General features: G+C 40.7%; 1 protein-coding gene across 1 annotated transcript in view; it reads right to left on the bottom strand.

Moving 5' to 3' along the window:
- The window catches only part of SH3BGRL2 (SH3 domain binding glutamate rich protein like 2), a 30,154-nt gene extending 16,007 nt beyond the window's left edge, over positions 1-14,147 (bottom strand). Inside the window, exons 1-2 of the mRNA XM_007436675.4 lie at positions 13,878-14,147; positions 868-1,053 (exon numbers count right to left, since the gene is read on the bottom strand). Of these exons, the coding sequence (XP_007436737.1) occupies positions 868-1,053; positions 13,878-13,922 (231 nt within the window). The 5' untranslated portion in view covers positions 13,923-14,147. The remainder of the gene's footprint in view (positions 1-867; positions 1,054-13,877) is intronic.

The raw sequence follows: 14,147 nt of genomic DNA, 5'->3' as shown, positions 1-14,147 counted from the left end.
CGTCTCTGTGCCTCTAGTTTTGTGGGCTACAGAGATACTCACATAACTGAAGCTGTTCCTTGGGATTTAAGAGAGAACCAACAAGTCAAACCAAATCTTTATTATGGTCACAGACCACCACAGATAGAGCCAACAAATATTCTCCCATCATTACTGGAAGGAAGAGACAGACATCCCTTCAGAACTCCTTGGGAGATGATGCTTGGGCAGCCTGGCTGATGACTAATAAAATCGAGTGGCAACCAACCAGCTTCCAATATCCAAATCACTGTTCTAACTGATGATGGTACAACAGAGGAACACAGAGTAAAATAAAGCAGCAAGTTCTCTAATAAGCTGAAACTTGACCCAACAAAAAGTTATATACTGACCTACTGGGGAGCATATTACTCTTCATAATGATTCTGATGGAGATAAATGATTGGGAATCACCTTGTCTTTATTTTATGGACAATGGATGTTTGACATCTCAGAAGAGCAAGAAACACCAGGAATGTATGTATTCAGATACACTCAAAACTTCTCAGAGATGGCTGCTTTAAAGGAACAAGCAGAGTATAGCCATGCTTCTCTTTCCTGTTGGTTTCCACCAAGCTTGTTAAATTTCATCTAAGACTAGAAACAGTTCAGAAATTGTTGGGGTTTTATAGTGGGGAATCAGCCATTAGGTGTTTCTTTATCCCATCCTTCCTTGGTATAATCTGAAAACCCCTCCTGAGCACTTGAGAGGGGACCTAATTGGGCAGCTTTCACCATGATGCCGTCCATATTCATGCTATCTGTGGATGTTGGAGTTATTGTCCAACACACTCCTAGTTTCTCTTCTGTAACAAAATGGAGAAACCACAAACTTTGAAAGTTACTTACTCCACAGTACTCATCATTGCTGAAGATCTGGGGAGGCAGAGGGTTGCCCTGAGCAGGCAGTTTGTCTTGAGGAATATTTTTATACATCCATCGCCTTTGCTCCTCTGACATGGTGATATCCACTTCTTCAAAGTCAATCTTGTTGGCTTCCAGAAATTGCACAATGTCTTGCTGCCTCTTTTTGATCTGGAAAAAAGAAAGGCAAAACTAAGAGGTAGCCAGTTGTTACCAGGCCAACTGTGTAAATGAATCATGGCAAAGTTTAATCTGATGATTCTTTAAGAATAATCCCAGTTTTTTAATGTGTTATAATATATACAATATATTTACCTATATATTAATAATTAATAATATATTAGAAAGCTATAGCCCCATAACATTTTAATATCCCGGTTTATTCATCTGTATGATATTCTTTTACTCTTTTTTTCATGTTCTCTTTTGTACCTGTTTATATATTTTTAACATATCCAATTGTTTTTTTAAAGGACTAATCTCTTTAGATGTTTTTAAGATTAATGTCTTGCAATTTATTTTCAAATGAAACACTGGTGGAACTGAAGGCAATACTTTTTTTAATACAAGCTTGTGTCCACCCAATAGTTCTGGTTTTTTCTAGTATTTCAATTAAAGTTTATATATAAACTAATGCAGAACTAAAAAACCTACAAACAAAAAGAGAAAGAAAGAAAGAAAGAAAGAAAGAAAGAAAGAAAGAAAGAAAGAAAGAAAGAAAGAAAGAAAATGACTTCCCCCTCCCTCCAAACAAGTATCTGTATTAACAGTAATTTAATGCCTTCTCCATTATTACTAAAAAAAATAAACACCTCCTTCATCCCCTTTCTCATCCCTAAACAATAACCGAATTATAAAAAATATTCAACAATCAATCTAATCAGCAAAAGCATTAAGAGTGCCAGTAATAATAAACTATATATTTTAAGCTTAAACGAATAGGTCTAGTCTGCATTTTAGCTTCTAAGTTTTTTCTGAGAAGTGAAACCTAAAAGATCTCTCCCCTTAAGCATTCAAAAGACCTACCCAACTATAGTGTTCATTAGCATCCTGAAGTCAAAATCTTACTTCCCATTCAATCAGGTAAGAAGTCAGGAATAGCCTGTGCAGAGTGTCATTCAACTGGAGCTCCAGGATTTATACACAAAGAACAACACCTGGTTTAAGATCCTGGCTGATAAAAAGTGAAACAAGCCAGGATGCTTGGGATGGCTAAAACAGAATGTTCTGCTTCATACAGCCATTCAAGCTAGTAGGAAGAGTCAACTGAAAGCAAACAGTCTAATCAGCCAGCAGTGAGCTCTTTTGTAATAAAACACAGAATCTCTGAAATTCTGGATGATTCTGCAGAAACAAGGAAACAGATTACAAAGTATAAACACTATCCTAGACCATTTTGTTCTGGATTACCCTCAAAGTGGGGAGTGGGCTAAATATTTTAAAGCAGGAGTTCACAATTTCCATCAGTGAGAGGGCTGCACTCCAAAGAAAGAGGCAAGATTTTTTTTGCTTTTGTTTTTATATAATTTTTATTAAGGATTTTTAAAAAGGAAGATAAAAACTAATAGAAATTAATATAAAGTAAGAAAAAGAAATCAAAGAGAAAGCTAAAAGTGCAAGAAAGGAAAAGAAAGGAAAAGAAAAATAGGAAAGAAAGAAGATACAAAGAAATAGCTTCCAAACATCTTTACAGCAGTTATAAAATTATAAATTTACCTCTTGCTCTATGGTTACAATATAACTCTCTTCTTTCTATAATCCATCCTGTCTAATCATCAAAACCATAAGTCATAAGTTCATTTTTTTCTGTTTTACGCAAAAAGTCCATAAGTCAGCAATAAATGTAGATACTGTCTTTTCTCTGATCAAAGACATCAATTTCACCATCTCAGCAAGCTCCATCATCTTCACTAACCATTCCTCCATTGTGGGTAGTGCTGAATTTTTCGATCTTTGTTGTAAGCATGTTGTAAGCTTAAAGGACTCTTTTCACTCCTTAATCCCCATTCAAGTCCCTAGTCAGAAAAAAAGCCCCAAGGTAATTGACCCTGTTCACTCTGGGAATCACAAAAGGATACTGATGTAGACCCTAAACCATACCTATTTGTACCCATTAAAAAAAAATTCCTCTAATTCCCCTCCATTAGCATTTTAGATCAGCTTTCTGGAAAATCACATTCTCCAGCTGGGAGGGGGGTAATTTATTTATTTATTTATTTATTTATTTATTTAATTTATTAATTATTAAACTTGTATGCCGCCCATCTCCCCCAACAGGTGACTCTGGGCGGCTCACAATAACAAAAAAGGAAAAAGCACCAATCCCCCCAACAATGGCTAAAATCCATAAATAATTAAAAATAGAAACATACATTAAAAATATCCTAAAAACCCCCTATAAATTTTAGCCCTAAAAACCTTCAAGATGCTGGGGGGCCAACCCATCACCCCACCAGCCATCTCCACAGATGCAAGCCCCCTATAAGCTATACCTATAAGAATTCAGAAACAGTATGGCCTTTTTAAAGTTTCCACATAAAGTGCATTTAAAAAAAAAATAAAACTGAAATTCAGGGAAGTTACCATTATGAAACATAATAAAGCAATAGACACTGAAAACCATTTCTCCAACTCATAATTTACTCAGTGGGATATACAGTGGACTATCAAAACAACATTACTCATTATGAAAGTTTTACCAAGGACCTTCAAAGGGTGGGGCGGGGGGAAAGGATTCAGTAGCTATTTGCTATAGCAACTGCCTCAATACGAACATCTCAGGAGAGGATGCTGATTTCCCAAGGCAGATGTTCAAAGGCACTACAGAGGGAGGCTATGTGGGGAGATACAGTGGTACCTCAGGATACGAACTTAATCCGTTCCGTGACTCTGGGCGTATCCCGAGTTGGTCGTAACCCGAAGGAAATTTCCCCATAGGGTTCAATGTAAATCCGGTTAATCCGTTCCGCCCTCTGAATTTGGTCGCACCCTGAGGCAAATTTCCCCATAGGGTTCAATGTAAATCCGGTTAATCCGTTCCGCCCTCCGCCCGAATTTGGTCGCAACCCGAGGCAATTTCCCATAAGGTTCAATGTAATTACCGTTAATCCGTTCTGGCGTCCATGGACCACACGGAAAGCGGCCGGGCGCGGCGTGGTGCGGCGCGAAAATGGCCGGGTGCAGCGCGGCGCGGCGTGAAAACGGCCCGGCCCGGCGCGAAAACGGCCCGGTGCGGCGCGGCGCGAAAACGGCGCGGCGCGGTGCGGCGCAAAAACAGCCTGGCGCGGCGCGAAAACGGCCACGGACCACACGGCAGGGCCGGAAAAACAGCCGCGGACCACGTGGCACGGGCGGAAAAATGGCCGTGGACCACGTGGCACGGGCAGAAAATGGCCGCGGACCACGTGGCACGGGCGGAAAATGGCTCGTACCCCGAGGCGGAGTTCGCAAACCGAGGTAAAATTTTGGGGCCAGAGCTGGTCGTAACCCGAAAAATTCGCAAGCAGAGGCGTTCGTATCCCGAGGTATCACTGTATATTACAATATGCTCTCCAATTTTTGTTTTTAGAAAGCAATTGGTGATTAATTTGCTAGCAAAAGTACAGTGTGTGCAGTTGACAGACATAATCCAGAGAAATTGGTATCTTTGAAACAAGGATCCCACCAAAAAGCTCAATGTCTGGAGGGCATATCTCAACTTTAGATGGCTCAAACTGTTCAGTTCCTACACACTGTTTCTTCTTTTTCAGAACAGAGGGAACAGAAGGAACGTCTCTTTTAACCCTTCGTATGGACTGTAAATTCTACTTTACCCTCTTTGCCCTTGTCTTGACCAAAAGCAGTTTTCCACTTACAGTTCATAAAGAATGTGCCTTCAGAGGCCCCACAGGAAGGAAGAATGTTGAAGTGAACTACATCAGTCCTAGTCAACAAGGCTAATGGTTAGGAACAATGAATGCTCAAGTCTAATAACATCTAGAAGGCCACATTTCATTGTCTCTACTCCCCCCTACTTAAATGGCTAGTAAGACACAAAGTGGTGATTAAGAGATTCATAAAGACAATCTGAGAAATATATATACTCATAGATCAGCTGAGAATTTTAGCTTCCAAAATACACCCAAAAGATTGAGTACGGCTTATATGTGAGTATATACGGTACACCTTCAATCCAAAGAGCTTTACATGCAAATCAAAGTAAATATGCTAAAGTAACACATTTTATTAACTTTCTGGTAAACATGCATAATCCTAAATCCAAAACTCCTTATTCATGTAGAGAAATATATTGCTCTCTAATTACTACTAGCATCTAATTATTGGTAAAAATGTATTTAATAATTTGTAACACAACAGGTATTTAGATCCAGCTCAACTGTCTCAAAAATACTCTAAAGAAGAAAATGCCTTTCTCAGTTCCCAGTATTTTGTTTTATCAGACTGTATCCAGAATGTGTTGTTCGGTTATATTCAAATTATTCATTTTGTTAAACAATCTGCTTTTTCAAAATGACATTCTGAACTTGCAATTCTACTCAATGAACTTTGTGTCATCCAGGAAACTGCTAGACAAGAAGACAGTTTTCATGTCATTTACTAACAAGTGCAAAAAGAGATCATGTTGTATTATACATATTACAAGACTCTCAGAATAGAGGGCTTTGGAATCCTACAAATGGTTCCCCCTAACAGGGCTGTGCAATCCTTCAAAAGAGATGCTTTAGAAGAGATGGGAGTGCATACGAAGCACATAATTTTGAACTGATCAAGCCATCATATCTTTGTTCAGTCTGTCCCAGCTGTTCAGTTAATCCTGACTATCTCCACATGCAAGTGCATTCACAGGCACTTCGCTTCACTGCATGCTAATATGAAGCAAAACAGCTGTAGACGCACCCCATAGGCAGAGACAGCCAGGAGCAGCTTCTGAAGCCACCATGCAAGCCTGAAAAGAGGAAAGGCTGCTTTAAATGCTCAAAAAGCAGCACACCCTCTACATGTTCTGCATCATTCTTTCAAAGAATTTGCACAGCTCTGCAGATCAGTGGTGCTGACTAACTGAGAAAAGTGGGACACAAATGAGCTAAAAGGGAAAGCTGGCCACTACCTGTTAAAAACAGGTTGTGATGCACTCACCACCTGGCTGTTTAGAAGTCACTGTACAGTATATTTCACAAAAATGTTCTAAATGCTAGCAGTTTATAGACAGCTTAGGAACACTTCGTTGGTGGCGAGGTGTGACCTGATCGACGAACAGTTCTGAAGATGTCTAATAGTGAGTCAGGGAACCGAAGGCACAAAAGCCAAGGCGGCAGTATCCAGACTGAATAGCTTATATTCTAAGTCTCCACACACAGCACTATGCCAGCGTAGTTTGTTTTAATCATTTTTTCCATAAGTCACAATGGCTGAGCTCATACACAATGCATAACCATAAATCATGGCTTACAAATCACAATGTAAACTTTGCAAAATTTGCGAAGCTGGAACCAAATAAATCACATCTTGGAGTGTTGAATGAATCCAGAGATTAGGCTGAATAAGGCATCCAAGCACCTGAGGCTTGCAAATTTAACTAGCCTGTTTGTATAAATTTTATTCCTAAGAGCTTAATGGTTAAAAAAAAAAACAAAGAACAAAAAACCTCAGTTCAAGGTTTCTGATATGAAAAACTGAAAGGCACTATATTGAAAGGCACTATTTGCTTTTGCTTTAAAAGTTTACATCTGACTGCATGCAGAGCGTACATTAGTAAAATTTATGGAGCTACTGAAAATGACACTTTTCTGTTGGCATCTCGCACTCTTGTTTGAACAGGACAATTAGCTCAGCAACTGGTAGAAGACACAGATCTAGAATTTCTGCATGCTGGTACCTTTTTTTTCAAGAGCTAAATCTGGAAGCACAATCAGCAGATGGATGACAAGAGTTGGGTAAGCAAATGTCAATATTATTAAGCAGTTTAAAATGACTCAAATGTACATCAGCCAGACAGGGACTGGTAACATAAGAGCAAAAACATGCCAGCTGTTCCTCAAGAGAGGTGTTTGAGTTCTGGCTTAGAATTTTGAAACATTTTTTAATGAAGTAAAACATATGTGAATTCTAGAACTTGCAAAACTAATTTAATTGCCTTAGGAAAGGGGTTAAGAATGCTTGGGGGGGGAGTATATTTATGTTGTGCAATCAGAAGCCAGGAAAAACATTCAAAATATTTAACTTTCTATATTGAATATTTTCTAAACCACACAATCTGATCAAATTCATGTATCATATTTCAATAAACTGAGAGCCAGTTTGGTGTAGTGGTTAAGGCTCCAGGCTAGAAACCAGGAGACTCTGAGTTCTAGTCCCACCTTAGGTATGAAAGCCGGCTGGATGACATTGGGCCAGTCACTCTCTCTCAGTCCAACTCACCTCAAGGGTTACTACTGTGGGGAGAACAGGAGGAGGATTAGGTATGTTTTCTGCCTTGAGTTATATATAATAAAGGTGGGATAAAGTAATAACTACAATAATGAAAAACATTACCAATCAAGGCATGGTCCTTAAAATCTTGAGTATATGAAATATATGGGCTTTATTTCCCTTCTAAACATATATCTGGCACCATTATTTCTGATGATACAAATTACAAGTTGTACTATCTGTCCCCATCTCCCAATGAATGCCAGTAAGTAATGAAATCATCTACCATATGATTGATGTGGAGATAGAAAAACCTTAGTGCTTAGAGACCAAGGCGGCAAGACTTCTCACACAAGATACATCTTATACAAAGATGTCTCATCCTACAGATTATTGTTCATCCTGAAGAGAGCTCTATATCCAATATAATAAAGTAGCAATGGCAATCAAGGATGAAAGACTGCAGGCTGAGATTGAAGTCTTGCATTTTGCCAGTATTATCAGAGTCTATTATTCCTTAAAGTTTGCTATCCTGTTGAATTTATGGTACAAACAACAATTTTACTGATAACTTCTATCATTTGCTAAAAATGAATTTCTGCTGTAATTCTCAATACACTTTTGTGGAAGAAAGGTCCCTGAATAATGTAGAGAGTATTTCCAAGTTAAAAAAAATCCCAGAAGGGCAGCCATATTAATCCACAGTAGGAAAAAATACATTTTATAGTATATTAAAAATTAAAAAATGGCAGAAACATTCACACTTTAGAGTCCATTTTATCAGATGCGCAAAAAGTTATGCTGTAATAAGGGGCATGGCTTTTAAATCAATTTAAAAGCTTCCCCATGTTTTCACTGAGTAAACATAGAACCTCAAGGTCGTAATAAAATGCAAAGGAGATTCCACAAGCCTGACATTTTCTTTTATCTATATACTATGTATAATAGGACTGTACTAGAGTACAGGTAGTCCCCAGTTTAAGAATGAATTCCATTCCCAAGGTCTCTCCTTAAGTTGAATTTGTATGTAAGCCAGGATAGTATTATTGAATATTGTATAAGTAGTATTGTGTAATGAACTTGAACCACTGTGTATTTAACTTGAATCACTGTGTATTTAACTTGAATTTTGCTACAACAAGCTCCGTTTTTGACTATGGGTCATCCTTAAACCGGGTGTTCTTAACCCCGGGACTACTTAATAATAATGTACTGGAGGAAATGAAGCCCCTCTATTAAGTGAAGAGAACTGTCAATTCAGTAATTTCCAATGTGTTTTTCCAATATTTTGTTGAAGATGGAAAGGAGTGACAGCCTATTCTTGACCACAATGTTTTATTAGGTTAATTATGAGAATATTTCCACTCCTATCTTGAGGAATATATGTGGGTAGGTGGTGGGGAGGGGAGAAATCTGTTGTACTCCATGACATGTATACAGTGGTACCTCGAGTTACGAATTTAATCCCTTCCGTGACTCTGGTTGCAACTCGAATTGGTCGCAGCAGGAGGCAAATTTTCCCATAAGGTTCAATGTAATTACCGTTAATCCCTTCTGGCGTGGAGGACAGGGAGGCGGCTATTGCTTGGAGGGAGAGTCGGGCGGAAAAATGGCCGCGGACCATGTGTCAGGGGCGGAAAAATGGCCGCGGACCCCATGTCAGGGGCGGAAAGATGGCCGCGCACGTGTCAGGGGCGGAAAAATGGCCACGGACCACGTGTCAGGGGCGGAAAAATGGCTGCGCACGTGTCAGGGGCGGAAAGATGGCCGCGCACGTGTCAGGGGCGGAAAATGGCCGTGGACCACGTGTCAGGGGCGGAAAATGGCCGTGGACCACGTGTCAGGGGCGGAAAAATGGCTGCAGACATGTCAGGGGTGGAAAAATGGCCGCGGACCACATGTCGGGGCAGAAAAATGGCTGCGGACCACGTGTCAGGCGGAAAGATGGCCGCGCATGTGTCAGGGGCGGAAAATGGCCGTGGACCACGTGTCGGGCGAAAAAATGGCCGTGGACGTGTCAGGGGCGGAAAAATGGCCGCGGACCACGTGTCGGGGCAGAAAAATGGCCGCGGACCACGTGTCAGGGGCGGAAAATGGCCGCGGACGTGTCATGGGAGGGAAAATGGCTGCGGATCCGGTTTGTAACTCGAGGTGGTTCGCAACACGAGGTAAATTTTTGGGGCCGGAGCTGGTCGTAACACGAAAAATTCGTAAGCAGAGGCGTTCGTAACTCGAGGTACCACTGTACTTTGGGATCCTTCAAGTTTCTACTTTTTAATAGCAATGTGTTGCCATCAAGGACATGAAGTGTCTTCTACATGCATGCAATATCACCTCTTTCTGCTATCTGAATCAAATGAGTGCTGTCTGAAGTATTTAGCAAATAACTGAATGATGGAGGGCCAATAAACCTCAATCCAACTTTGGCATTGGCTGTTACTGGTTAAAATAGCTTATCCATGGTAGTCCATGCTTTGATTAGCCTCCTGACAGAAACAAAGAAACTTCAGATTTGATTAGGACAACCACTTGGAAACAGAGTATGGTAAATTTAAGCAAGCTCCACTGCTTGCTTACAGGTAGTCCTCACTTAATGATCATCCATTTAACAATGGTCTGTTTAACAATGGTCCAGAGCTACAATGACCTTGAGAAAAGTGTTTTATGATCCCCACGGTCACATGATCACGATTTCCGACCTTTTTATGATGGTTGTTAAGCAAATCACATGGTCGTTAAGCAAATTCCAGCAAAAAATGTCCATTGGGGAGGCTGGATTTGCTTAACGACCATGTGATTCACTTAATGACCATCGTAAAAAGGTCATAAAATATATAAATTGAATAAATAAATAAAATCAGGTCCATTTCACTTAACGATGAAATCACTTAGCGACCTAAATTCTGGTCCCTATTGTGGTTGGATAGCGAGGACTACCTGTACTTGCTTTTGTGGCTGATTCCAGACTCTGGTTCCTACCTTTAAAACCCTGAACAGTTTGGGTGCCAACTATATGAAGGAACATTTTCCCTGCATCAACTTATACTTTAAGTTCTGAAGAGGAGGCCCTTCTCAAATTGTCTTGTACTTAATAGCTAAGAAGATATGACACCACCTTTATGGAATATTGTCCCCACAGAAGTAGTTGAGGCCAGCTTCACCCTCATTTTGTTCCAGATGAAAACCTACTTACTGGTTGGCAAGCTTAAGTTAGTCTACTTTTCTGTATTTGATCGTCTTTGGGTATCTTTTTATTACTGTTGTAATAATAGCCACTTATTGATGTGTTGACAAGAAAAGTCCTTGCTTATGTTACATATTTACCATGTGCTCTTTGTGCAGGACCAGTGCTGCTTGCAAAACACAATTTGTTCATACTGTAGAGGTTGTGTATAAAACTATTCTGTGGTTATAGGTATTGCATGCTCTCCATATAACTGCAGGTTTGGCACATTGCACTAAGCCATGGTCTCAATATATATAATACGAAATTATTTATACACACTATAAAGCACAATTGCTAGGCTCATTCAACATGATGCTAAGCTAACATTAAGCAAACTACATAATGTGTGAATCTAGTTTTTCCTGGGGGAGACAGCAGAGGTAGATGGAATTACCTCAAGTGTCAACATCTAAAGAACAGCTTTTCCCCTCCAGCTTACCAGAGTGAAGACTTAGTAGTAAAGGTCCTTGTAGACTAATTGCAGGCAAGAAATTAAGCTTTCTGCAGTTGATACATGAACACTAGAGTGCTCACAAAGAATACCTGAAAGGCAGAGAAGTGAAATCCACTCTTCATTATCTACTGACAGATATGGCTTCCACATCATTATTCCATGTGTGCAAAGTACTCCATCATTTGTGCTGTTGCTAAGGGGGAAGAGCAGAATGGTGTAGCCTGATGCTATGCCTTGTGATATAGGTGATGGTCTCTTTTATAGATGTTGCACTATTACTGCTGCTGAGTTGCCAGTAGCCCTTCTCAGAACCTATTGTTTATTAAGAAGGAACAGTGGTGGTGAAAGTAAGTTATTAGGGCCATACCACTTTCCACAGTGTACCAACTAGAAAAAATACTCTAGCATGAAGTTTACTCGTGTACCGCTTTGTTAGACATCCACAGTTCCTTTGCTTTGAGAATAACTTGCCTATTTCAGTAGTTTATGCATACAATGGTACAGATGTGGCACCCAGGATATGAGTAATTAACCTTAAGAAAGGATCTCCTGATTTGCACAAGGGCACAGGGTCCCAAATAAATAGTGCAACTTGATGTATGCCTGCTCAAATATAGGCCCCACTAAGCCTCATGGGACTTAATCCCAGTTTTTTATTTGAGATATGGACAGCATCTTCAGTTTCTTGGTTATTTTAATCATTGTTTTTAAATATATGACACAGATTAAACATTTTGATGATGTATTACTATAAACCACTTGCTAAGAATAGACCGACAGTTTTACTAGGAGGGAGGCTTTTATTATGAATGTTCAGTGACTACTCATTATACAGGTTCTAAAGAGATCTAATAGTTAGTCAGCAGGCTCCTGAAATGCATAATTACTTATTGGCTGTCAACATATAGCTACCTAGCATGATACATACTTTGTGCCAAACCACACTGTGCCTCAGCCTTTATTACACGAACTGAATGCAAATACCACACAGCTAAAGATCTTCTAACAGAAACTGCAGAGTCCACAGAGGTAGCATATGTGTGTTTTGCAGAAGGCAAAGTTCAGTGTCACCAATACAGAAGCAGAAGCAGTTACCGTAGAAAATCCCCTTCAGTGACTCTCATAAAAAGCCTGTGCAGATCCATATTTATGCTTACCTCGATAAGAATATAAACCTCTAACTCAAATAGAGGTACAGAGGCCTCTAGAGATGGCAAAATTAGTTACAGCGGCAGAAAGTCCTAGGGATTATAACTACCAGTACAATACATATAGGAGCCTTCCCCAATTTGGTGCCTTTGAGATACATTAGATTTCAAACTGCACAATACCTGCAGGATGGAAGGTCAGAGAAGGCTGATCTATGCTATTACTGTACAAAAGACAGTAAACTTCACAGCGTTAATGAGAGTGAAATCACATGATCATATATAGAAACAGCAATCCCACATTCTCTGAGTGACAGTCCTTACAGAGCCAAAGTATCATTGTGTCTGCGCAGGAGAGAGGTATCTAAAGATCTGAGAGTATCTTGAGGCTGCAGAAGCATAAGTACTGAGGAAAAAAAGAAAAAAAATATTGGTGGGGACCACCCAAAGAAAGATTAAAAAACTCATGGATAAGTCAACTAGACATGCAGCTGAAATTTAAGCACATTTACAGAGGAAGTTTATTTAAACAGCACATGCTCCCAAGCTAAAATGTTTATTTGAACAGCTGTGAGTGTTGGTTTAAATTGTATTTTAGTATGTATTTTTTAATCATTTTAGTGTAAATTCTCCCCTTCCTTCAATGGATTATAGTATAATGTCAAGATTTTAGTAAGAATTAAATTTGACTTGCATCAGAAACACATCATTTTGAGTTTAAGTGTTGACTGAAAAGTGCTGTTGAAGTAGCAATAATACATTGCATTTAATGTGATTTACACTCAAATATATGCATATAATTACAAAGCTCTGCTATGAGCTTAGATGAGCTCTGGTATTATTGATGTTGAGTGGGGTTATTGTTTATCATTGGGCTTTGGAGGTTATGTGTGGTGGGTTTTGCATTTTAATCTTGTAAACTGCCCAGAGTCACTTGTGAGAGATGGGCAGGTATATAAATCATATAAACATATAAGGGCTTCTGATACACCTGACAGTCCCATTTCTCCATGTGGATTCCTTTTTTTATTTTTTTTAAAAAAGGAAAATAGAGCATTATTAATTACTAACTGTTCATTTTAAAATGGGTCGCTGCCATTTTTCGAATAGGATAACAACGCCAGTAGTACTTCTGACGCCTTATTTTCTTTCACCTTCCAGATTACAAAATTAAAGGAAATGGGCCAGCGGCAGACGTAAACAACACTTATTAGTAAACTGCAACATGCATTCAAGCCCGCCCAGCCCCAGCGCTTCTGCAATGGAGAGGCTGCGAAGGCACCGCTTGCCTCTCTCTACTGGGAAAAAGCGAGAGAGAGGCGACCACGAAAGGCTGTTAATTGGCGATGAACAGCAACTCCGCCGCTTTCCTGAGTTACAGACTTTCTTGCCCTCGGCAGAAATCGCTCTCCCGGTTCCGCCGCTTCCCCGCCGAAAGATTTCGCGCGTTTTTGCTTTCGATCGGATGGCGAGTTCGACAGCCACCTGGCGCCGATGCCCCCCGGGGTCTGCCGAAGGCGCAGCCTTCCCTAACCTCGCGCCCCGCGCGTGACGGACAACTCCTACCCTCTCCAGCCATGGGCCGTGCGGGGCTAGGCGTGATGGGAGTTGTAGTCCGGCCCAACATTTTTGAGGACACCACTGAGCGGAGAGAAAAAGGAAGGAAAAAACAAGCGAACAGGCAGGGGAGGCGCAATTCGGTGGCCCCCTCGCCTACTCGTTGCACTTTCGCGCTCCCCAGCCTGCCTTTTCCACTCACCGCCACGGAACCAGAGGAGGACGCGACGAAAACCCGAATGACCATCTTCCCTTCTTTCCTCCCTCCCTACATTCGCTTCACGGCGGCTCCCTCTGCCAAAGTCTAGGAGCGGCGAGCCTTCCGCGCCTCTGGGTTGCGTCGCTTCGCCTAGAGTCTGCCCAGCCTGCCGCGCTCCTAAGCGCCCAGCCCTTCCGCCCTACCAGCCGGCGGTCGCAGGGCGCGCGGCAGATAAGCAGGGCTGCGAGTGACTCTGAGATGCGGCAGGATTCC

Source organism: Python bivittatus, unplaced genomic scaffold (assembly GCF_059951505.1).
Source record: "Python bivittatus isolate LINGU-HERP-01145 unplaced genomic scaffold, Pbiv_v1 ctg000020_np1212, whole genome shotgun sequence".
In the NCBI taxonomy this organism is placed as follows: domain Eukaryota; kingdom Metazoa; phylum Chordata; class Lepidosauria; order Squamata; family Pythonidae; genus Python; species Python bivittatus.
Note: the sequence above shows the minus strand (reverse complement) of the source record. Positions and strands in the feature narration are given on the sequence as shown.